At 34.2% G+C, this 25,317-nt stretch overlaps 3 protein-coding genes across 5 annotated transcripts; 1 reads left to right on the forward strand and 2 right to left on the reverse strand.

The window, feature by feature from the left end:
* Positions 1-1,401: 1,401 nt before the first annotated feature.
* Positions 1,402-15,280, forward strand: LOC145562823 (ABC transporter B family member 28-like). Of its 2 annotated transcripts, none has more exons than XM_081623228.1 (18): positions 1,402-1,952; positions 3,646-3,833; positions 4,930-4,953; positions 5,630-5,731; positions 6,038-6,128; positions 7,430-7,530; positions 7,692-7,742; positions 7,840-7,968; positions 8,776-8,838; positions 8,941-9,220; positions 10,977-11,125; positions 11,221-11,310; positions 12,363-12,497; positions 12,574-12,630; positions 12,726-12,782; positions 13,525-13,825; positions 13,921-14,062; positions 14,999-15,280. In XM_081623228.1, exons 1-16 carry the CDS (start codon positions 1,562-1,564, stop codon positions 13,759-13,761), a joined length of 2,145 nt encoding a protein of 714 aa, XP_081479354.1. In that variant the 5' UTR covers positions 1,402-1,561; the 3' UTR covers positions 13,762-13,825; positions 13,921-14,062; positions 14,999-15,280. The 2 variants fall into 2 exon arrangements, with proteins under 2 accessions (XP_081479354.1, XP_081479355.1); XM_081623229.1 differs by having other exon boundaries at positions 13,924-14,062.
* Positions 15,231-16,389, reverse strand: LOC145562824 (uncharacterized). Its single transcript, XM_081623230.1, has 2 exons — positions 15,847-16,389; positions 15,231-15,653 (listed from the first exon to the last, which is right to left on the reverse strand). Exons 1-2 carry the CDS (start codon positions 16,375-16,377, stop codon positions 15,390-15,392), a joined length of 795 nt encoding a protein of 264 aa, XP_081479356.1. The 5' UTR covers positions 16,378-16,389; the 3' UTR covers positions 15,231-15,389.
* Positions 16,390-20,154: 3,765 nt separating this feature from the next.
* On the reverse strand, positions 20,155-24,255 carry LOC145562825 (calcium-dependent protein kinase 17-like). 2 transcript variants are annotated; one of them, XM_081623231.1, is made up of 5 exons: positions 24,104-24,255; positions 22,596-23,578; positions 22,068-22,364; positions 21,171-21,569; positions 20,155-20,732 (listed from the first exon to the last, which is right to left on the reverse strand). In XM_081623231.1, exons 2-5 carry the CDS (start codon positions 23,182-23,184, stop codon positions 20,467-20,469), a joined length of 1,551 nt encoding a protein of 516 aa, XP_081479357.1. In that variant the 5' UTR covers positions 23,185-23,578; positions 24,104-24,255; the 3' UTR covers positions 20,155-20,466. The 2 variants fall into 2 exon arrangements, with proteins under 2 accessions (XP_081479357.1, XP_081479358.1); XM_081623232.1 differs by having other exon boundaries at positions 22,596-23,121; positions 24,104-24,236.
* Positions 24,256-25,317: the final 1,062 nt, after the last annotated feature.

The following is a 25,317-nucleotide window of genomic DNA, read 5'->3' on the forward strand; positions in this document are numbered from 1 at the left end:
TCAGGTAGTAGATTGGATCGTTAATATAAAGCCTCTTGCTCTTACTATCTGATAGCATAGATATTATTGTTTGTAATAACTCTAACCTATTCAATATTCTTTATTTTGATATATTATAAATTCCGCAGAGTTGTCTAATGATTATTGTTCATATGTAACCTTGCAAGAGTTCCAATCAAAATTAACAATCTCTATTGCTAACCTTGGTGAATTGCTTTACTATTATACATGTGTTTTGAAATTTAAAGCGCGCATTGTGTGCATATCTAATATGACAAATATCATACGAAGTACTACGGTCTCATTCTTTAGAGCTGCTTTGCTCTGCTGAAATATGCTCTACTGCTGAAATCTGTTCTACTCTGCTCTGCTATGCTTAAAAATAATACTTAATATTGAATTATTAAATAATAATTAATATTGAATTATTATAACAATAATAATTAATATTTAATAATAATAATAATTAATATTTAATAATAATAAATAATTAATATTTAATAATAATACTAATCTTAAAAATTAATATTTAATAATAATATTATTAAAAATTAATATTTAATAATAATAATATTACTAAAAATTAATATTTAATAATAATAATAATTATAATAAATAATTAATATTTAATAATAATAATATTATTAAAAATTAATATTTAATAATAATAATATCATTAAAAATTAATATTTAATAATTATAATAATAATAATTAATATTGAATTATAATAATAATAATAATAATAATAATAAATATTTAATAATAATAATAATAAATAATTAATATTTAATAATTATAATATTAATAATAATAATTAATATTTAATAATTATAATATTAATAATAATATTAATATTTAATAATAATAATAGTAATAATAATGATAATAATAGAAATAATAATAAATACTTACTAATAATAATAATAATAATTAATTTTTTATAATAAAAATTAATATTTAAAGATAATAACTAATATTTAAAGATAATACAAATTATTAATTTTTAATAATAATAATAAAAATAATAATTATTAAATTTTAATAATAAAATAATATTTAATAACAATAATAGTTATAATTATTATAATAATAATAATAATTAATATTTAATAATAATATTACATGATTATAATAAATATGCGATAATATTAGTAATAGTAATAATAATAGTAGTAGTAATAATAATAATAATAATAATATTGGTGCTCGTGCAGCTGCTCACATCTTCAGCAGGATCGGATTCGCTAAGACTCAGACGTTCGCTAAGACTCAGGATATTGGTGCTCGTGCAGCTGCTCACATCTTCAACAGGATCGGATTCGCTATAACTAGAGGGGTGAGGGCTCAGATTATATCTCGGCTCCCCATCAATTTCTTGTAAATTGATTGACTTTTGATAATGAAATCTGCTCGGTGCGGCTCTGCTTCAACTGCTTTGCTCTGATGCAACTGCTTTGCTCCGGTGAAATCTCATCTGCTCCGCCAGAAACTCAAAAGAACAGGCGGCAAACCTAACGGGTAAACCGTGAGTCTCTTACAGAAAGCTATCCCCGTTCACAAATGGCGGCAATTTCTCTCTCTTCCCCATCAATCACCCGCACACACTTCCACTTCTCTCACCCCCGCATCCAATCACACCACTTCCCGCCATTTTCTCTCTCCTCGACCCACCTCCGCCGCACCACCAACCTCCGACTGTCAACTCCGAAGCAGAAATGGGCACCAGCAGCTTACGTACACGGACCCGCTTCAGACTATTCGGTGTCTGACCCGAACCCGAACCCGGACCCGAAAGTCGAGGGGTTTGGGAGAGAGAAAGTTGAACCAGAGGTTGCCATAAGTTGGGGAACTTTCTGGAATTTGTTGGTGGACCAAAAATGGCGGCTTGCTCTTTGTGTTTCTGCTCTTGTTGGGGGTACTGCTTGTACCCTTTCTATGCCTCTTTTCTCAGGTACTGTTTAATTCTTCAGTTGTTTATGTTTTATTTAAATATTCATATAGTTTGATTTAATTAGAGTCGGAATTATGGGTTACAATTGTAGTTGAATTGTTTGATGATAATTTAGGGTTTTCTATTATGTTATGATTGTTTGTACTTCGTAATTCATGAATTGCGAGATAGATATTGAATCGTTTTGATGTTAATGTATCTAATCATCAGAGAAGAATAGATGAATAGCATATTCAGTTGAACAACGCTTAAGCAGTTAAACCCCCTAGGTGTCGCCTTTTCTTGTTGTCGGAGCCTTGAAGCTCGGCTTTTCTCACTCTAAAATCCAAAATGTAGTGTTAAATACAAGTATCATTTACAATAGCAATGCAACTTCAACTAAATTTAACTTATTTTGTCGATGTGTGGAAATTGCTAAATTGACCTTTAGGCGAGTAATCACAAGTGTATTCGACATTACAGGATTATTAACTATGGATATTTCTCTAACCATACTCTTTCTGCATTGAAGAAACATATTTTCAATTCTATAATAACACTTGTGATTACTAAAATATATTGAATGATAACCTATAATAACGTTTTATAGCTATTGCATAAAGAGGCTTGGATGGAGTCTCTTATATCATGTATGGAATTTTGAAATACACATTATGGTCCTAGAAATAAATGAGATAGAAAGGCAATCTAGGAAACCACAATCTAAGAAGTTGTCTGTCTTGTGGATAATGATGTTAAATATGCAAACAGGGTAGATTGGTTTTCAAGTATACTTTTCACTTAACACATGGGAAACAATCATATTATCAACTATGACTCACCTCGAGTCCTTGGGATAACGCAACTTAAGTATATATTTTGGCTGATGCCGCTCTAAGTCAAGCTTGGCTTAGTTTGAATAAGCTTGCAACAATTCACACTCAACCCTGTCCTTATGTAGTGCCCATAGGTTTGATGTTAGCGGAGTAAAAACTTGAATGTATGACTTCATCTCGATCAAATGCAGCAGATGAATGTTTATTGACATAATTTTTATAGTTGTGGTAATTAAGATGTGATTTAGCACATATATCTCAGGTTTAACCTTTATTATCACATATGCAACTAACACATTACTCCAATTTCCAGTCTACTTTTCCGCTGCCTCATCCTTAATGCTGATTTGCCAATTTGCCATCTTTAGTAGTAGGAAAAGTATCACCTCTGGAGGCTAAACGATTACTAGTGAAGGAAATACTGTTTTTTTGCAGCAGAACTTCCTTACCTCAAGAAAGAAAACTTCCATGTACTTTCTGCCCAATTTCTAACCCAACATCTCTTTTGAGATCCAATCTCCTCGTACCCTGTGTCCCCTTACGGCCTTACCTTCCTGGTGCCACTATGATTGTGAAGAAGATGGCTGAGAGAGGGTTTTAGTGGTAGGGACAACATTTGTTTTCCAATTTTTGATCCAGATGATCACATAGACACTGGAGCAGTAAGCAGCTTAGGATTCTTCACTGGGGCTCTGCTTTGTTGGTCCTGGGCTTGTTGCTTATTAGCTAATTTCTTCTTACAGTATGGAGACAATTCTTGATATATCTTCTTTCTACTTGATTTACATTTGGTTTATCCCCCCCCCCCCCCCCCCCCCCCCCCCAATCTTTTTTTTTGGTAAAACCCTTATATGCTTCTATGTGTCATGATTATGCAGGGAGGTTTTTTGAAGTTCTTTCAGGAACGACACCCGAGCCTTTGTGGAAAGTAATGAGTAAAATTGCATTTGTATATTCACTAGAGCCAATCTTCACTGTGATATTTGTCATAAACATGAACAAAATTTGGGAGAAGGTTATGTCTGTTTTAAGAGCTCAGATATTCCGGAGGATGTTAATTCAAAAGGTAGCATTGCATTGCATATCCTAGCCCATTGAATTTATCTAGTCTCATTGTTTGTCTCATCAGGCATTATAATTTCATATATGCTTATACCGTGCTACTGTGTAACTAATAAAACAATTGAAACAAGGAAACCTCTTTATGTTTTGTTTAAACATATTACATTATCTATGGGATAGTAAATCAAAGAAAAAAACATGGGTGACCAATGAGGATCGTGCATCTAGCCGTCTAGTACAGATCAACGTATTTAACTGTTACTTCCTCCGTTCTTTAGTTAATTCAACAATTGCCTTTTATAGAAGTTTCACAATAATCAATTTAACTTTCTCTTTTGGGAAACATTTCACACTAAAAGCTACAACTTTGTCCTAGTTTATCATCTTTTGTTTCTCCTCTAATCATATAATCACATGGGTATGGGGTGGGCCACCTCTCCCACTTTCCTCCCTTATATTCTTCGTGTCAATTCCAATCGTTGCAATGACTAATGAACGGAGGAAGTATTGCTGTTAGTATGCTTATGTTAATACTTAATTAAAACCCCCAAGGAAATGTGGTAGTTGTATCTACTTATGTGCATGTGAGACTGTACTGTACCAGTAAGAAGTACGCTAATATTAAATGTAACGACTATAGCTGTACACATAGCTAATATAAATTTGTAGCGGCATTAAAACAATTTCATGACTTTCTGGCTTCTGGACCAAATTGCTTAGTTGAATAGGAGTATTTGATTTTTACATTATCTTGAGGTTTGAGCACTTCAGTGGGATGGACCAAGACTGTAGTACTAAGCAAGATCATATATATTGGTTGAATTTTTTCTTGCCTTTTCACCAACATGAATAATGTTATATGCCTGAAAAGCAGTAGCTTTAATGCCTTGCTGTAGCACTGTTGTGATTGTTAAATGTAAATACCAAATTGGGCCACCTAAATGTACATATGATTTATAGCAATATCTCTTTTGCCTTTCACATTTTATGATCTGTGTCTGCTTTAGTATTTGCGACATTTTGATAAGACATTGTGTAGTATTCCGAAACTCATTAGTTGCTTAATTCTAATTTGTCACTTTTTCATTTGTTCCATGCAGGTGGAATTTTTCGACCGCTACAAGGTATGGTGTGATTTTCATATTCTTATCAATCTCTAGAGCTGCGCATAGTTTGTGATCTGCCGATCTCTTTTCCCCTTTATTTTAGGTGATCTTACCAGCACATTTCTGAAATGGTGTATATTATGTGTGTTCTTGGCAAAATATATATATTTTATTCCTGTCGCCTTTCATCATTGTTGATGCAACATAGTTTGTGCTGGATGCATTTTATTCCCAGAAATGAGGTGCATCCAATCATAAGTATTCTCCACCTTCAGATGCCTTGACCTTGTAGTAAGGTCATACTCTGATAATAAGAGCACAATGGTGCTTTTGAGTATTAATGATATATATGTTTTTTTCTCCTTTAGTCAGCTATTGGCTCTATAGCATGTCGATCCTGGCATATCTCACATTTCGATGTTTGGGATCATACTTCTTGAAGTTTCTCATTTCTCTCTGAGATTTTGGTGACGGGACTTTGAATCAGATTATTCATTGCATATGACATTACTATGTTGTTTTCGATGGAAAATTCCATCTCAGAATTTCGTAGTTGTTTTTAAAAAATCTGCTTATGTTTCATGGACATTAGATTTCTTTCCCTTTTTTCTTCTTCATGTGTTGTATTAGTCGTGGTTACTTAAAACGGTTATAATTTCTCAGTTTCAACATTTGTGGTTTCTAAATTTTGCAGGTTGGGGAACTGACTGGATTGTTGACCTCTGATTTGGGGTCTGTTAAAGACATTGTCAGTGAAAATGTTTCAAGGGACAGAGGATTCAGAGCACTTTCTGAGGCAAGCTACTTTAATTAAACAGGAATGATTCTTCTTAAGGTGTAGAATGCTAGAATCCATAGCTAGCTTTATCTGAAGTGGACTGAGCCTTCAGTCCCTTACTACAGGGGAAAGGAATCAGAATAATGTGGATATATATTCTCTATTATAACTTTATTACCTGTATTATAAAAATAGTCAACTGAAGATTGTCAATAATCTAGGTTGTTTGACCTGCATTTCATGTAACATGCTATGATCTCATCCATACATGTTTCTGCAATTTTTTTGTTGATTCTTATTTCTTAATATCCTCATAACTTTCAGATTGTTGGAACTATTTGCATCCTGTTCACTCTTTCACCACAACTCGCACCAATATTGGGTTTGCTAATGCTTATTGTCTCCATTTTAGTAGGTAAATGTTTTTTTTTTATTGACTCTTTCGTTTTTATTATTTCATCTATCTCATTGCATATCAATTCTCTATTTAGAAGTGTGTACAAAATATCATCTTTGACCTTGTTAAATACTTGAGTAAAATACTTAGTTGATTCATTTTTAAGAAAAGGTTGTTTGGAATATTCTGAAAGATTTCCACCTAAATGTTAATGTCATAAATTTTCTCATAGGATTTCATGTATGGAAAAGAATTGTCCACCTCCTTTCCCTTTGTTGTGGCGTGTTTTTTTTTTTTCAAATTTTTTAAATCCACTTCTTTGAGTCAAAATCAACCTATCTCATTGTTGCTAATCACATACATGTCCAGAGGGTGAAATGTGGATGTTTGCGATTCTTCATCCACTGATACTAATACAAAAAATGGTCCAGTATTATCCCTTTTCTGAATGAAAGGCAATAGGGTATGTACCCTTAGGTAAAGGTAGGATTTTCTTTACTTTATCATTTTAACTTTCTATTATGTATGTAATCGCTAAAGCTAAGCTTTTGGAGTGGGCTTGGCAAGAACCCACCTTGTAAGAACAAAAGGGGTGCCCCTTTAACCCCAAATGCCTTCTTGATTCCTCTACGCTGCCCTAGAATTTGTATTTCCCCATCGCAGGTCATTGCTCTTAACATAATCATTTTCAAGTTTTACCTGCCAAGCCATCATCACCAACCCATATTCTCCATCACCTTCTACCTTCATCTGTCATTCTTAGTAACTAAGCCCAATACGCCTACCATCTGTGCAATCAACAACGCACCCCTGACCCCTACTCACCCCTTTAGCAATGACCACCACCTAAGGATGTAGATTTTGAAGACTGAAACCTCATAACTGCCAAATATGATCTCCATTAGATTTTACCATGTAAGAAGGAGACATGTCAACATGGAGGCGAGGGTTGAGACTTGAGAGAAGGAGATCCAGCATATCTATATGTGTGCATTTGCGTGCATGTGTTTTGTAACTCGGTGTTGCTATAACACAACCATACTTTACTGCGAACATCATAAACATGCATCCTGAAACAATTCATGGATCCAAATCTAGTTGTTTGACTTGCTGAAATCAAAGAATTGTATGTTCTGTAAGTCGATAATATATCTTGATGCATATTCTTATCATGTAGTTCACTTCAATGTACTTAATGATGTAGATTCGATTGCATAATTGCATTGAGTATCATCATTTAACTCCTTTGAAGATTAGTCTTGCTTTTCTTCTGATTTCCATCTACCTATATAATTTGTTTTTAACATCTTGTTCTTCAGCTGTTTACAAGCGGTCAACTATGCCTATCTTTAAAGCTCATGGTTTGGCACAGTCTTCAATGTCTGACTGTGTGACAGAAACAATTTCGGCCATTCGCACTGTGAGTTCCAGTTGTGCAATATAGCATTTTAGCATCCACTGCCAGCTCTAGCTCTTTTAAGGGTGATTTGGATAATCATAAACTATAACTTTGGCTTTTGCGTGATGGGATCTATGATCCATCCACATACGCTGTACTGAACTCTTGATATAATATTTCAGGTGAGATCCTTTTGTGGGGAAAAGCGCCAAATGTCAGCATTTGGTAACCAGGTAATCTATCTGTCATATCGGAAAATGGAATCCGTTTTGGTTTCTGTGGGATTTTGTGCGTTATGTTTGTTGATATTTATTCTGTTTGATGTGGCAGATACTTGCTTATCAGACGAGTGGCATTAAGCTGGGAACTTACAAATCCATTAATGAATCAGTGACCCGAATTGCAGTTTATGTATCATTATTGGCTTTGTATATCCTTGGAGGAAACAAAGTTAAAGCGGTGAGGTTTCTTCAATGGCAGTAGAATTTTTGCCTTTTTTCTTAGCAGGCCTGTTACTCATTATATTCTTTCCCTGTTTTTTCCATGATAATATTTTGCAATAAATCCTCTTGATTGACATGCATGTACGGGATGTTTTGACTTATGTCGAAGGTTTCATATGTCTTTTTGACTACTACGTATATAATAAAATGTTGAGGAGAAATAGAAAGGAAACAACAGCAGCTTGCTGAAGTGGGATATTGGAAGGGTGAAGCAGACTTTTTTAAAAGCCTTTGTGATAGAGGTCAAAGAAAAGAGATCAATTATAATGTTAACTGAAAATGAACATGACTGAAAGAGACTCATTTGTTCATAATTCCATATGATAATTTAAAACACGGTAACATAGGAATAGCCTTTATTGACTGATGGGATGAGAAACTTGCATCTAAATTATGAAGTGTATGTGGGCAAGTTTTTGTGCCCTTCAGAAGCAAAAGGTGAGTCATTTGACGCTGAATTTGTTATAGGCTAAAAAATTATTAATACTCTTTTAGAAGTGTGACCTTCATGTTTAAACAGGAGTGCAGTCTTCCAGTGAGGGCACTAATCTTCTAGAGCATAGGGTTTTTGTTTTGCTTCTTTCTCAACTTGTTTAGCACCTATATTATTTTTCCTCATTATATATTTATTTGTCGATGATCTCTGACCTTAGTATTGTAACATTTTTTTTTTTTGTTTGGTAAATATAGTATTATAACAATTAATTCAAACTCTATGAGCTTGTTTAATTTGTCTACTTATATGGTTCAACGGAATGTGCAGGGTGAACTCTCAGTTGGAACTGTGGTTTCTTTCATCGGATATACCTTTACTCTGACATTTGCTGTGAGTTCTTGCTTCTGGCTAATAATTTAGCTGTTATACATTTTTTTATTAAAAAAATTATTACTGTCCCTTATAACCATTTTTATTATATATACTATGCAGGTTCAAGGATTGGTTTATACATTTGGAGATCTACGTGGGGCTTTTGCTGCTGTTGAGAGGATTAATTCGATTCTCTCTGGGTCAGAAATTGACGAAGCTCTTGCTTATGGTTTAGAAAGACAGATTCAACCAAAAGATCTTCAGGACGAAAAGTTTCAATTATTTGTTGACAATGGATTTGATGAGAAACAGCAATCTAATCATATGCATTACATGTCAGCCTTGGGCTCATCAAGTGATGTGTATAACGTAGCCTGGTCTGGTGACATTAGTCTTGAAGGTATTCCAAACTTGGTTTTTTGTACTTGTGTCAGGTTGATGCTATAATTACTTGGTATATATTCTCTCTCCCTACTGTGTACCTGTTATTCAGCGTTAATGTGCTTTGTTCAGGTACCTTTTGACCCTGGAAATGTGGAAAAAAAACTGCAAAAAAATTAATCAGTTAGGAGGTTATTTCAGTCCATTAGCAATGTAACCAATCCTAAAGCCCTATAAATGGAAAAGGAAGAGGTTATGCATCCTAAATCCCTATAAATGGGATAAGAAGAGATCATGCATCCTAGTTCCTAAAGCCTTATATATAGAAAAAGAAGAGATTATGCATCCTAAGCCCTTTAAATGAAAAAGCAGAGATTATGCTATGCAGCTCTGTGCCCAAAAAATTTATTAAAAATCTTCCTATCTAAACAATAAGCACTTTTTTTCTTTTTTTTTTTCCTTGCAGTATGAAAAACAGAATTTTCCTACCTTTTCGAGACAACAATTCATCTGAATGAAATATTCTTCAGTTTGCTGAAGGTCTTTACTGCTTCTTGATCCAGGGAATTACAGTTGTGAGTCATTACTCAGTAGCATTACCCTGGCTTGCATAATGGAAAGCAGTCCAGCATCACTTATATCCTTAACTACTGGGGACTAGAAACCGGGCCCCCAACAAGATATTCAACATTATCTTGAAGGAAGTTGTAAGCCCTTTACAAGCTGCTTTTCCTGGCTTCCCAATTGCTACACTACCAAAAATGAAGGTTACATGCCCATTGAGGGGAAGTCCTGATTTCTTGTCCCCCTATTCATAGCACTTCTTCTAGGATCAGCTCTATGAACTTGTTATAGGAAGATAGTAGGAAGCATTCCAATTGTTATAGTCCCCACCTAACAATCCCTTTGGACATCATCATTATGATTTCCTCTCCAATCCTATCAATTACGCTAGCAGCATTACTCTCAATACTATGAGTTCATAGTGTCCAAATGCTGTCAACACCACAGCATCTGGGCTCCTATACTTTCCTAGACAAGATTTTAGGTGAAAGATATGCCTTACTGATTACGCTGTTGAACAGCCTAAAAATTTTTTTTAGCTGTCTATGTTAATATGCTTACACTGTTGAGCCTGCATAGTACTAAGAGATTGATGTAGGTCATAAAATTTGGTCTTTGAATGTTTATTGTGCCTTATTGATATAGTTTCATGTTGAACAACAATCCTTGTAATGTCAGGGGTGAGGGGCTTTTTCCTTCGGAGAACCTTCTTAACTTTCAGGTTCTGAAATATATAGTAGTGTCTGTACAACTGACATATAACATCTACAATTAAGTGAGTCACTCCCGCTTTGTTTTCCTTATTTGTTGCTTCTATCAATATTATACTCCATTGCCTCATGTGATGAAAGGATCTTATAAGCATTACCCTAGAGTCACTCCTGCTTTGTTTTCCTTATTTGTTGCTTCTATCAATATTATACTCCATTGCCTCATGTGATGAAAGGATCTTATAAGCATTACCCTAGAGACCATGTTTGGTGCACTCTTGGTTTGAAAAGGGTGGTTGACTGACCTTTTACTTCACAACTATTAAGAATTAAAGGACTGAATAGTAGTGAGACATTTGAAGTTCATTTTGAAGCAAACCTGAAAATTTGCCATTGTTATATGTTCAGCTTTGTTGGAAAATCAATTCTGTCACTTCTTGTAGAGAAATTAATCTGCTGTTAAATGCCAGCTACTAGTTTAACATTTCCTCATCACTGCAGATGTCCACTTTTCTTATCCATTGAGACCTGATGTTGAGGTCCTTAAAGGTCTTAACCTTACATTAAAGAGTGGAACTATTACTGCTCTTGTGGGATCAAGCGGTGCAGGGAAGAGTACAATTGTACAGTTGCTGGCACGCTTTTATGAGGTTTAGTTTGCATCGTTGATTCTTTCTCTCTCCTAATAGTAAGTGTAGTTGCTTATTGTTTTATAACACAACCAAGCCTTGTTAATGTTTTGCAGCCAACCAGTGGCCGCATAACTGTGGCTGGAGAAGATGTTAGAATGTTTGATAAAAGTGAATGGGCTCGAGCTGTCTCAATAGTGAATCAAGTAGGTTTTCAGTAATTAAGCATTTAGCTGTTTAACTTTTGCTTTTATTTTTTTTTGGGCATTTGAATCTAGATAGCTTCTATGTGGTATCAGATGCAAGCTTAAACTATGGCTGCTATACACCAGAAAAGAAACCCTTAGTCCCAAATTCATCTCTGTCCATTTAAACCAGAAGAGTCTGGATTGGGATGGGTCTGATTGTCTAATCACAAATCAATCAGTTAAACCTTTCATGAACTAATTAATTGAATTGCATAAAGTTCACACCATTAGGAGATAGTGCCTTTGGTAGGTCTTATACTCTTATGTTTTGACCATTATGCTCTGTCTGTGAAGCTATAGATTGAGTCTTTTGCTTTACTGTTTTTCTATTCATGTTCTTTCAAGATCTATATATTTTTCTCCTCGTGCTTTCCTTTTTTTCCTTTTGATCTTCCTTACTACAATTTCCTTCCCTTGTTAATTATTCTATTTCAATTTAGTACGGAGTAGTTTGTCGTTGGATGTTTTAGACATCAACTAAATTCTGATTAGATTTTTACTTACTAATGTGTTATTTACTTTCTTAGTAAAGGAAAACCTTTTCTCCGTAGACTCGTTTAAAAATTTTGAAATGCTTCAGTAGCCAGCAATATGTAATAATTCTTAGGTGCTTTCAACAGTTGGGTCAACCTGAACCCTAATATTTGTCTGAGGGCCGACCCTTTTGTAATTTGAACCTGGAATTACCAAACCCACTGTACATCCATTGTAAATATGTCCTGTCCTACTAGTTGGCTTCCTGTAACTAGAACTTTTATTTTTGAAAACTGTACTGAACTGGCTGCTCAGACTGCTGAGCTGGACTTCTTGCTAGTTCAGTCAAACATTTGAAGATGCTATTTGGTATAACTTGTCAAACCAGTGTACCAATCAACACGCTGGTAAACTGTCAGGTTGGTTACATATACAAGTATATACATAAAGTATACTTATCATCTGGGTACATCTGATACTCAAATTGTCAGTCTTATGATGTCTTTCTGAAACATATGCTGACTAACCTTGTGCAGGATCCAGTTCTCTTCTCTGTGTCTGTTGCAGAGAACATTGCGTATGGTCAACCGGATGCTAATGTATCTAAGGACGATATAGTAAAAGCAGCAAAAGCCGCTAACGCTCATGAATTTATCATATCACTCCCACAGGTTTGTATTGGCTCCTTTGAAACAGGAAAATATATATGTAATGATAATATCCTTGCTAAATATTGTATGTTTTTAGGGTTATGACACTCTAGTTGGTGAGCGTGGAGGTCTCCTTAGTGGGGGGCAAAGGCAGGTATAACATGTTTTAATAATTTGTTGAATTTCTACGGAGGATGTAAAAGATAAGGTATACATCCTAATTTGTAACCTTTCTCTGTACTTCTGTAGAGAGTTGCTATTGCGAGGGCGCTTTTAAAAAATGCTCCAATTTTGATTCTTGATGAGGTATTTATCAATCATTTGTGTTTCTATTGCCTTCTGACTCCTCCTTCTGACTCCTGCCTGCTGTTGATATTTTATTCTTGTAATTAACCCTCTTAGTTGACACTTAATGTTGTTGAATAGCCACAATGTAGTTACCAATCTCTGCTCTGTCAGAGAAAAAGCTCTTTCTCCTCTCTTATACCTTCCCCTTCCCTGCAGGGCCGTAAATCCAAGTACTTTGCTTTGTCTCCCTAATTATAACTTGTTGATTTTGATAAACAGTCACGTCAATGGATATCATTAGTTTTCTTCAGCATATCACTCATTCATTTGTTATTCTTTATTTTGTGTATTTGTGCCTCTCGTATTATTTCTCGTGAAAGTTACAGTGACAAAGAAAGATAAAAATGATGAAGCCCGTATTAATTTTTCCGTTTGTTAACATTGATTTTATGTGAACACTGTGAAACATACTGTTTTGCTTAGGTATGTAATACCATCTTGGTGACCTTTTTTTTTTTTTTTTTTTTTTTTTTTTTTTTTTTTTTTTTTTAAGGAAAACAATAGTAACTGAAAAGTTGGACCATCCCACCAGTGAAGGAAAATTATCTATTTTTATAGAAGAAAAGTGTTTCCTGTGATGATGAATATTAATTCTCTGATAAAGGCATACTGACATCAATATATTGATCTTGTTTCCAAGCCTTCAGGCTGCAGAGACAAATAGATTTGAATATTTGACTTATAATTTAATTTCATGCAGGCCACAAGTGCCTTGGATACAGTTAGTGAGCGTTTGGTCCAGGATGCTTTGAATCATCTTATGAAAGGAAGAACAACATTGGTAATAGCTCACCGTTTAAGTACAGTCCAGAATGCCCATCAAATTGCACTTTGTTCTGATGGGAGGATTGCAGAACTTGGGACACACTATGAATTGTTGTCACAAGATGGCCAATATGCTTCATTAGTGGGATCCCAGAGGCTTGCGTTTGAGTGAATTTGCAGTATATTACCATAATGGTTGTCAATGTCCATCATAAAGCGCTACTGAAGGCGGAAAGGTTATTTCCTAGCAATTTTTTGTTCCCTTAATGATCCCATTTGCACTATTGCGTATAATTTATTTTAAATTTTCTTTATTTGTCTGTTTTTCTAGAAGATATGCTTCAGTTTCAAAGGGATACTTTAAACACTATAACAAGATAAAGAACTAAGAAAGTTCTTAGTACATTTCTCATGTAAAGAAGCACGACAATCAATTGTTACAATCGGCTGCTGATTCATTGCTGTAAGACATGGTAAGAAACAATGGGAATTTCCTTTTATTGCATGTAACTGTCATGGTTGACTAATTATTTGATAAATTGATCCTTCTGTGCGCTTTGCTTTGGTTCTTTTTCTTATTTTATGTCCTGGAACATTCGAACTTTTGGGTTTGTATTGAGTCGAAACTAGAAATAAGATATAGTGGCTTTCAATCTGGTGAGGAATTCAGAAGGCAGGCCAAGAGCTATATTTATGTACTTGGCATCAAGAAGATCAACCCAAGCCACACTGATCAACTTGCAACTCCCATCTTTGCCAGCCTCTGCCCTCGGTTGCTCATAGTTAGTGCTCTGGTGCTCCCTTTAGCTGTAAATATCATATCTATGGGCAGAGGAGGTTCCTTATGGATGATCCCTATGGAATCCAAGAGTTTGGATTTTAATTTAGTTGGACTTGTACTGGCAAACTGCACAGCATAAAGTTGCTGTTCGTTTCACACAAACAGCTTTTTCAATCAATGACTGAAGTCGTATGTAGCAGAGGATTAGCTGTGGAATTGGTCTATTTACAATTTTTTATCTGAGTATGCTGAAGTAATTTTTATGGTATTTCTTATCCATATAGTCAGTACTCAGTGTGTACCTTTCCAGATTCCTCGTTAGATGATTTCAAAGACAACATCAGTCTTCACAAGAGGGTGGGAACAGGATTCACCCTTCAAACTGTGGTGTTGTGATTGTCAAAATCTTTTCTGACTGGAACTTGGCCTTTGACTTTTTTTTTTTTTTTTGAAACAACTTGGCCTTTGACTAAATTGTTCTTGATTTGATGTAGTTGCTGGTCCGTCTCCCACTTCTGTTGTAGCTGTACTGAAATGTGCAGCTTGCAGCCATTCAGTGCTAAATCCTTTATTGTTGTAATACTATTGTTTGATAATTGTGTCTGTGAAACAATAATTTGGTTTACAGCGAAAGATCTGGAGCACTGCATTTCTGGTTGCTGGCTGAAGAAGACTCAAAGGATGAAGGAGATAACCATTGATCCTGTTTGTAGATTGGAGTTTTTTCTTTAGTCATGTACAAGCTGTAATTAGAGGTGTGATATTGGTACTAGGTGTATTTAAATACCTGCTCACTCTTGTTATACAAAAAAAAACAAATCTCATTTTTCATGCAATTAACATTCAAAGCATGAATGAGATTATTTGCGAACCTCAAAAAGTATATTTATATAAAAGTTTCTTAATACCATTTTTTTTTTATTGTGCTGGGATATACAATGGTCGCACTAGATATCTACTAACAATAGTAGATAATTACTCATATCTGCTATTATCCTCAAAGCTAAGCCATATAAGTATTATAAAGAGATGGTGGCGTTCATAACGGCAAGGCATTCAGTAGGAAGGCCAAGAAAGGTATTCATGAAGAGATCATCAATAGGATCCACTGTTGCCACCCCTACCAACATGCAGTTTCCATTTTTCTCCATTCTTTGCCCTCTCCCTTTTCTCAATTTTCCTTGTGATTCTTCAGATGTCAAGTTCGTTGATACCAGTAACGGTGGTGCTCTGTAGATTGTCCCCATTGAAAACCAGAATTTGGCCTTGAATTCAAGATCAACCTGCAATGAATATATTCAGCTCTAAGTTTCAATCTCATTTTTTTCAGTACTACTTCAATAGCTATTTATGCCGAACATTTACATCAAACACATGCTTTGACGACTAACCTTTATCCACTAATTATCTTTTGGCGAACAAACCATAACTACATAAAGTAGCCTAAAAAACAGTGAAATTTGAAACATCTCTAACCTTGCCAGACTCGTGATCAATGCATCCCTTGAAAATCTCAGGCACAATATCAATCCTCAAAAAAGGTGGCAAAGGCAACCCCAAAAACTTTGTAGTCCCACTTGTTAATGATGGAATATAAAGCTTATCAACATCAAATTCTACCAAAATTTTACCATTTGACTCGTTTTTACCACTTCCACTCCCAAACCCACCTTCAGCATCATACTCAAAATCAGGATATCTTGCTATTCCAAGCTTACAACCTCCCTTTGTCTTAAATTCAACATTATAAGAATTTGGTGAGCTTAGTATCTGATTATTTTCTTGGTTTTTTTGGGTGGATGAAGATAGAGCTACAACATGAGTTTTATGTAGTTTAGGATGTGACAAATAATATGATGAGATTAATAATAATGTTGGTGGTTTTTTAGTAGGAAGTTTTGTACATGGATTTTGAGGTTTTAGGGAGAAATTAGCATGATAATTCATTTTTTTTAGGAATGATTTTATGAAAATATGATATTGGGGACTTAATATGAAACAAAGCATATGACTATATGAATGTAATGTTGTTTCTTGAATGTGTGTGGTCAGGATTTTGTTCATCTTATCTGTGCCACAAGCTTCAAATTGGTGGACCATACAAAATTAAATTTGCCTAAGAGAAGAAAATCAATTAGTATTATGTGCATCATGGTGTACCTAGAAATAGGTGTACCACGTCTATACTTTAAAACATTTAATAAAAAAAAATTGAACATTTTACAAAAAAATGAACATTTAGTAAAAAAATATGAACACGTCATAAAAACTGAACATAAACATGCAATTTTCATGTTCATATTTTATAAAGAAATATTCATTTTATATACAGTAAATGTTCAGTTAATATTAAAAAACTATTGAATTATTACGAGTCTGACAAACTTCTTTCAAAATTTATCTGACTCGTAATAATTCAAAATTTGCGATTGTTCAGATTTTTTTACTAAATGTTCAAAATTTGTTATTGTTCATATTTTTTACTAAATATTCAAAAGTATTTGCGTGGTGCATTGCGATTGTTCAGATTTTTTAACTAAATGTTCAAAATTTGCAATGTTCAGATTTTTCTACTAAATGTTCAAAATTCACGATTGTTCAGATTTTTTTACTAAATGTTCAAAAGTATAAGCGTGATGCATTGCGATTGTTTAAAATTTTTAACTAAATGTTCAAAATTTGCGATGTTTAAATGTTTTTACTACATGTTCAAAATTTGTAATTGTTCAGATTTTTTTAGTACATGTTCAAAAATATAGGCGTGGTGCACCTATTTCTAGGTGCACCACGGTGCATTTTAAATTTTGCGAAGCAAATTTTCTTTTAAATAATTGGGCTTGGACAACTTTCTCATTAAAAATAAGTAACTGTGATCTATAAATTTGGGCTTTATGGCCCAATTTGAAGGACAACGGAAATTTTCTCTACTAAATTTCGGAAGCAAGCATGTCTATGGGAAATAAGCACATTCTTGATTTCTTGATGGAAACAACTTTTTATCATGTAATGATATTGTATTAAAAGAAGTCAATATGTGGGACAAATTAACTTTTTATCATGTAATGATGTTGTATTAAAACAATAATGGTTTGAAAATATTTACAAAGTAAATAGAATCCGAAAGTACATATAGAAACTATTTCGTATTTGATTTACGTATCAAATTTAAGAATTACAGATCTTGTGCGAGGAAGATAATTTCTTTTATGAAGTGTTGTATGAAGTATATGTTATTATGTTAACACTAATCATAATTATTAATTGTTAAAAAAAAACTATAATTATTAATCGAATAACTTTCAAATTTTAAAGTCAAAGTCGTTAACTTATTTTGATTAAAAAGGATTTTCTTACCTAAAAAAGAAAATTATAACCAAATTTTTTACTCTGTAGCGAAAGAAGATTTTTTTTTTTTTTTTTTTTTTTTGACATCCTTTAGAGAAAGAAAACTACAATTAATAGTCATGCCTTTTCTAGGAGGAAAAAAAAAAAAAAAAAAAAGAAGAAGAAAAGAAAAAGCATAAGCATTAATAGAACGATTTCCATAGAAATTGCAAATTTATAAATAAATTTCCTAATTGCGTCGGTTTAAAAACTTATTCCCACGGTAATGTCCACGTAGGATAGGTACAGGGTTCGTGTTTTTTTTACTTATTTATTTTTTATTTTTAATTTCTGGTTGCTTTAGAACCGCTAACACCATTAGTGGTTCTTAGATAAGAACCGCAAATGCCGTTAGCAGTTCTTAGACAGGGAGTACTCGAGCCTTTGTCCCCTTTTTGATGGTATTAAAGTGAATTTGGAGGTGCCTCTTAATAGTGTTAATGAGTTGGTAATGCATAACACCTCAGATGACTACCTTAATATGAAAACCAAATGTGAAGAATCTATGAATGGAGTATGTAGCAATTAATGGGAAAAAATTCAAGCAGAATAGAGAAACAGCTCTGTGTAGTGAGTAGGAGAACATGGTTTGAGGGTGGAGAGAAAGTAGGAGCAGGTCAGCAATTAAGAATTAATGAAGATGTTGGGCTGCAGTAGAGGTGGATCAAGAATCCAACGCGAAGGGTTGTGTAGAGAAGCTCGGAAAACTTAATAGCATGTCTATTTCACAAGAGAAGGATGATGTACACAACAAATTAGAAACAGTAAAGGAACCCCTAAGTGACCAGGATGATTTAAACAGGTATAAACCGCTACTGTCATTTGCGGTTCTTGTCTAAGAACCACTAATGGTGTTAGCGGTTCTATATAAAAGAATCGCTATCATCGTTAGCAGTTCTTTGATGAATGAGAAATTAAAATAAAAAAAAAACGGAACCTTGTACCTATCCTACATGGACAATACCGTGGAAAAAAGTTTTTAAACCGACATACTTAGGGAATTAATTTATAAATAAGCAATTTCTACGGAAATCGTTTAACATTAATAGTGATTTATACTGTCTTGTTAAATGTCTTACATATGGATCAACAGGCAACAGAAAACAGAACATTAACATTTATGCCTTAAACTGTAAAAATTTAAGTAAAGGCCCCTCAAATCTTTAGAATCAAGATAAGTATAATGACCTTCAATTAATTCGGGCCATGTATATTTATCAATCTTCTGTTGTTCGGAATCTGCAAAGGGAATCACACTTGTTGACTTGTTGGTGGTTGACTAGTTGTCATCATCAACACCTCACATGAATTTTGCATCAACAACTATGGACTTTCCTGTTTATTTATTTAAACAAGGAAATCAATTATTTGTAAAGGAAATTATACAGATCTATAGTCCAGGGATGGTTCCTATTTTGGATTTATAAATTCGAGATTGAGATTTTTATTTGTATATTTTAAAGATGGATAATGTGAAGGCATATAATAAATTTTCCTTAACTCTATTGAAAAGTCTATTTGAAGATTATGTTAACCTTAACAGTAATCACTAAAGCGGAATTTTCTCAAAATTTGTTACATACTAGTATATTTGAAGGTATTACTTGTAACGTATGGTGCAACAATGTGTACCACATGCATAACACAAGTTGAAACATATACATCCCACGCCGTGCATGAACATCCCACGCTCACCTCGTCGTTACACGTGACACACCGGTGTACAAAATCATATACTTGCACCACTTTAGACACTGAATGCCCCTTTTGAATGATTTCAATGTATTGATTCCAGCGAATATATACATATACATCAATACATGCATGGTCCATTGGTCCCTCCACCATGATAATATTACTTATATTAGTAAAGATCACGTAAATGTACATGAAGCATTTATACCAAAGATAAACCAGCCTGGGTCCAGATCATTGTGATTCGGTCGGCCATTTCTTTGAATTCATTATTAATGTCAGATTCTTCTCTACTCTCTTACTGTAACATCTAACATTTATTACTTCACTTTGGGGTATCAAATTATACATGAATCTCACAATTTTATCCACACATGAAAAAAGTCAACAGCTTTGTAATAATTTCAAAAGATGCCTACACGTTTATATCTCTCCAATAACATCTTATTAACATGGGAACTTTAGTATTATACAGTACTAATTGGAGTCAAATTTACATGTTCTTCATGATTTGGTTGGTCTTGAATTGGAGATTATAGGTTTTCAGTACCTTCACATAATCACGGGTTTTTGTCAATTGACAAAGATTGAGGATTTGTAAATGATAGGCCGTCATAGATTAGCAAATGTTGTTGTGGCTCCTTCGGACCTAAAAAAAATGTGCAAGGAATTTGTTCATGACAAAGGTTTAGCAATGACATGGAATGAGAACAAAAAAGCTTTCTATACATTTGTAAATTATGACCCAAAAAAGTTCAGGAAATCAGTGCCTTCAAAATCCATGCTTTACACATTTTGAAGAAGAATCTGCTCTTTTTCTCTGCAGATTCATTGCAATCTAACCGTTAACATTAGCTTTCTAACTTAAGAGTTATCATCAACAACAAAACACGCAATTTCAACCCCTCGTAATTTAATCTTGTACAAGAACAGCAGGATCCGCACAGTTTGCATGTTGTTCAACTTTGTATCATGATATATGATGTTATCGATAAATATGGGTTGGTCCAAAGACCATCAGCATACAAGAGAAGACCTGAGTGATGATCCGGTAGGTAGGTTGGTGCATGAAGCCCATCGGATAACTGATTCAGTCACCACAATATCAAGCTGGTCAAACTCTCCAAGCCCAATCGTTCTATTTCTCTTGCTGTGGATCCCAAAAATCCTCAAGCCTGTTCCTACACTCTTCTTAGAGTCTGCTGACTTCTGATCCAAGTCCCTAGCATCAGTTTCTGAGCTCAGGGAAGAATTGGGTGATTCAGATTGTTTCTCCAAGACATCTGATAAACAAACATTGAAATTAGTTGTATGAAGTGATGTCAATAAAACCTACTCCGTAGATGTTACGACAAATGGTATCAATCAAACCTAGATGTTAGGACTTAGGAAGCTCAACACACTACATTAATCAATCAACAAGAAACAGAAACAGAAAAAATTATGTTTCCTAGAAGTACAATAGAACACCATAAAAAAGTTATTTATCTACTGATGTGGGCATAAATGGAAATTCAAAGAGAAGTTCCCGACAAACTCAAATCATCTAGGTTGCAAATCCAAAATTAGATTAAGATAATAACTATTTAGTTAAGAGGGTCTATATATGAGACTATAGTATGTTCATGACCAAGGGAGTTGAAAATTTGACACCAGGGAAACTGTGGCAAATCTGAAATCTGCCAATAAGAAACGATGACGAATAGAAAAGTGGAATCTACCTGCATGAATTTCATCAGTGCTTTCTCTGTCGCTCGAAAACCTCCCATGTTGACTTCCATGCTCAGCTACTGAGCTAGGGCTGAAAAATGTGAAACTAGGCATGGAAGGAATGGGCGAAACAAACTCAATAGCAGAGAAATCCCCGCTGCTACGGAAAGAGAATCCACTTGATATAAGGGTGGGTGTGGATGGCTCCACAAAAAACGCTGAGAAAGATGATCTGCATGTAAATGTTGGTGATTGAGGCTCACAGTTTACTGCTGATCCAGTGCCAAAGCTAATATCATGATCTCTGGCTATAAATGAGCTATCTCGAGTTTTTAATTGCCTGGAGCTAAAACCATCATGTTCATGTGAATCTTCAGTGGCTGAAGAAACCTCTTCCATCCACGAGTGAGCTACAGGTAATCAAAAGAATATGGTTAGTAGACTTAGTACTATGTTAATAAACTTTTATACTTAGCATATGTATAATTAGCTTATAACATCATGATTTCGGTAACATAATTGGAGCCATAATTCTAGCTTGTAATCTTGTACAGTACATTGTTTGGAAAGCAATGAAATTAATCACGGGGTGTTATTGTTTGGAAAGCAATGAAATTAATCACGGGGTGTTAATTTATCACGTACTTCCAAAAAACTAAGCATGCAACAATATTTTACTAATAATGGTTCAAGTGTCCAAGTACACCAAGGAGATATTATTAATTTGACTAATGATCAGGTATAGTTGATTCATTAATGTTAGGTAAAGAAGATTTGTCATTCAAGCTTGATGCCTTCTAGATGTCATCTCCATCAGGACATATAATAAGATACACTAACCACTTGTGGTACAAAATTTGTACACTGATGTTCGTCATCTGTATCTAGCAAAGAGGACGAAATCATACCTAAAACTTGCTCAGCTGTCAAGCGCTTCAAAGGATCTATGCAAAGCATTTTCTTGATCAGTTCCTGGGCAGATTTTGATACTCGGTCCCACGGTTCAGATGGGAAGCGCAGATCAGCTGCTCGGACTGCTTCAAAAATCCTTGACTTTGTCTTACCCCAAAACGGCGGCATAGCACTCAAAAGAATGTAGAGAATCACACCAGCACTCCATACATCAGCAGCTTGGGTGTAACCTCCAGACAGAACTTCAGGAGCTATATAAAATGGACTCCCTACTGTCCCATGCAAGCTCTGCCCTGCTTGACCAAAAACCAAATGCTTAAACCACTTGCTAAAACCCAATATTACTCAATATTGTTTATGATCAGACTGACCATCATATGAAAACATTGCATCTTTTCATCAGAGTGTCAAGTGTCTATCCTATGTCGAAGTATCTACAGTTTTCAACATGGATTAATATCAAGGTGAAATGAAAGAGTTCAGGTAACACAGGTAAACAAATTAGTAGAAGAAGAGTGCTCTACCTGGCTTGATATAAGTAGCAAGACCAAAATCGGCTAGCTTGATTGGTGAAGAAGATGACTTGGTTGCCATAAGAATATTCTCAGGCTTCAAATCTCTATGAACAACACCATTATCATGGCAATATGAGACTACCTGCATTAGATGCCGAAATATGATCTTTGCCTGAGACTCAGGATACCTTCCTTTTTCCTCTAATCGGTGGAACAACTCCCCACCAGCACAGAGCTCCATCACCAAATGGACATAATCTTCTTCCTCATAAACTGCCTTGAGATCAACCACATGAGGATGACCCGATAACTTGCTCATGATCTCGATTTCAAGCTTCACACTTCGAACATCATCTTGTGTTACCAGCCTTTCTTTGGCAATTGACTTGCACGCCAATAATTCTCCTGTAAACTTATCAGCACACGCCCTGATCACACCAAACTGCCCCCAACCCAACTGATCTCCCAAAACATAACGATCTTTCAAATCAGATGTCTCAGTTGCATCCAAGATAGTTTCCTTCAAGTCCGCCACCTTGAAACAACGGCATGGATGAGTTAATTGTCCAGTGTTGCTACTGTTTTTGCCAACAGCCATTTCGTAACCTACAAGTCCAAAACCAGGACTAAAGCAAATACTATAGGGTACAGAAGACAAAGTTCCTTCTATGTAAAGTTGGTCAATTTTCGCCAAGCTTTAGCGCTACCTTCCTCAAAAGAAATGAGTACACAAAATAAAATTCAAAGTTTGAAGTTCGAAGCTTCGCAACCACCCCAGTACCAAAACCAAACTCAAAGGTCAAAATTCAAACGGAATAAAGAACCACTCTTTAGCTACTAAAGGTTCAAATTTTGACAATGAAACTCAACTTGAGTAACAAGATACATCTAGATTATATGGCGCTATATCAGCAAAATTTCCACGCTCAACAGATCAAGCAGAACAAGTAAAGTTCAAGCTACCCAATTAAACAATTTTGTAATACCTGGATCTGCAAATTAAAAATAAGTGCACCAAAACTTAGAATCCCAATTTTAATCTACAGAAAAGTAATAAAAATGCACTTTTTACGCTAAATATTAGTAATAAATTGAACCAAACAAAGCACCTTATAAATGATCTAACAGATCACACTTAACTAAAAATTCAAGTTTAAACAAACCCAGATATACTAATTCAAAGTATCAAATTTGATACCATTTTTATTACATTTTAAACAAAATTAGGCAAATGAATCTAGAAAAACCATGGAAATTACTAAACCCTAAGTAAATTTAAATTTCAAACCCAAATTAATTAATCAAAAACAGTGAACACCCACAAACTAAAAACCAACTACTGGAGTAAAATCAGCAGAATTCAGCAAACACCCACAAAAATTAAACCAAAAAGAAAGCAACCCAACTCAGAAAATCTAGCATAAAAGCAAAGCGAGCAACAAAGTTCATAGCACAAATTCAGTACAAAATTTTAAAAAAAAATTCTTCAGATTATTACAAGTAGAAGAGAGAGAAACCTGGAAGATTCAGGAAAGAAAAAGCAGAGAAGAGAATAGATTGAAAGAGAGAGAGAAAGAGGGAGACGTTGGAGAAGATGGCCCTCAGAAAGTGGGGGCTGCCTTCTCTGGTCTACTCTGGCTCTGAATTGCCCAACTTGCTTGTTTATGTTGAGTTTGAAGATTATTTAATAGTGTGATTTTTGAGTAACTATTCCTATAATTTAACTAATTTATGTTTACTTTGCTTGCTTTCTTTATTTGCTTAATTTACTCTTCCTTGTCTAGTTGTCAATTGTCTTTCCATCTCTACCTCGTTTGATTAGTTTGTTATCAATATTTATTACTCCAATATTAAAGGTTAGGCGATTTTTCCTTATAAGTTATCCTATTTTGAACAACAATAAAAGTAAAAAAATTATGTTACTAATACGAGTATGTTTTTGCATTTAAGGTAATCTATCGTATTAGGGTTTTAGGAGAAAGTTTTCTCCTCTTTTCTATTTCATTATTGAGCTACTTGTACTTAACATTTCAATAGTTGTGCATGAGTATAGATTTATTATAGTTGAAAAAAGAAAGTAGGGAAAGTTAGTGACCGATTAGGTAAACATATACAATTAAAACATACATTAACAAAGCTAAAGTAAGAAAGAGGCGATATAAGTGCTTCTTGCATTTAAGTATAACGTAAATAGTTTAATAGGATAAATATTGACGATGTCCAAAAAAAAAAAAAAAACATTAACGGTGTTTTTCTTCATAAAAGTAGTTATATATGTTAGTTGAAAGTTGGATCGTTATTAATTGAGAATTTAATTTGGTAAGCTAGTTTAGCTCAATTTAAGGCTCGATAAAGTTCAATTTAATTGAGTTCATGCAACATGTTCCTAACCAAAAAAAAAAGTCATAATTGAATTTATTAAATATTTAAAGTTTCGTGTAGCTTAAGGAAATCATTTAAATATACTACTCTGTACCTTTCTTATAATAAATACCTTAAAGTAGTGTAACATCAATAATAAATTCATCCCAACATATGATTGGATAATAGGTATACTCTCATGATATTCTTTGTATTTTAAAAAAATAAAATTACAGAGGTTAGAAATTCATGATGTCTTAAGATAGTACTCCGTACTTCGTACAGATCATATACTTGTAATTTCACAAAATGTTATCAATTTAGAGATAGATTTATCATTGCTCTTTAAAACACTCATTTTTTTTTTCTC

The sequence above is a fragment of the Chenopodium album genome, chromosome 10, assembly GCF_948465745.1.
Source record: "Chenopodium album chromosome 10, dcCheAlbu1.1, whole genome shotgun sequence".
Taxonomy (NCBI): Eukaryota; Viridiplantae; Streptophyta; class Magnoliopsida; order Caryophyllales; family Amaranthaceae; genus Chenopodium; species Chenopodium album.

What these genes read in the sequence shown, in the direction of transcription:
- LOC145562823 (XM_081623228.1), top strand. Translation starts at nt 1,562, where the DNA reads ATGGCGGCAATTTCTCTCTCTTCCCCATCAATCACCCGCACACACTTC. An exon ending in TTCTATGCCTCTTTTCTCAG is followed by an intron (nt 1,953 to 3,645) that starts GTACTGTTTAAT and finishes ATGATTATGCAG; the next exon opens with GGAGGTTTTTTGAAGTTCTT. An exon ending in GATTCAGAGCACTTTCTGAG is followed by an intron (nt 5,732 to 6,037) that starts GCAAGCTACTTT and finishes CATAACTTTCAG; the next exon opens with ATTGTTGGAACTATTTGCAT.
- LOC145562824 (XM_081623230.1), bottom strand. Translation starts at nt 16,377, where the DNA reads ATGCTTTGTTTCATATTAAGTCCCCAATATCATATTTTCATAAAATCA. An exon ending in TTGATCACGAGTCTGGCAAG is followed by an intron (nt 15,654 to 15,846) that starts GTTAGAGATGTT and finishes TATTCATTGCAG; the next exon opens with GTTGATCTTGAATTCAAGGC.
- LOC145562825 (XM_081623231.1), bottom strand. Translation starts at nt 23,184, where the DNA reads ATGGCTGTTGGCAAAAACAGTAGCAACACTGGACAATTAACTCATCCA. An exon ending in GACAGCTGAGCAAGTTTTAG is followed by an intron (nt 21,570 to 22,067) that starts GTATGATTTCGT and finishes GATTACCTGTAG; the next exon opens with CTCACTCGTGGATGGAAGAG. An exon ending in CACTGATGAAATTCATGCAG is followed by an intron (nt 20,733 to 21,170) that starts GTAGATTCCACT and finishes TTTGTTTATCAG; the next exon opens with ATGTCTTGGAGAAACAATCT.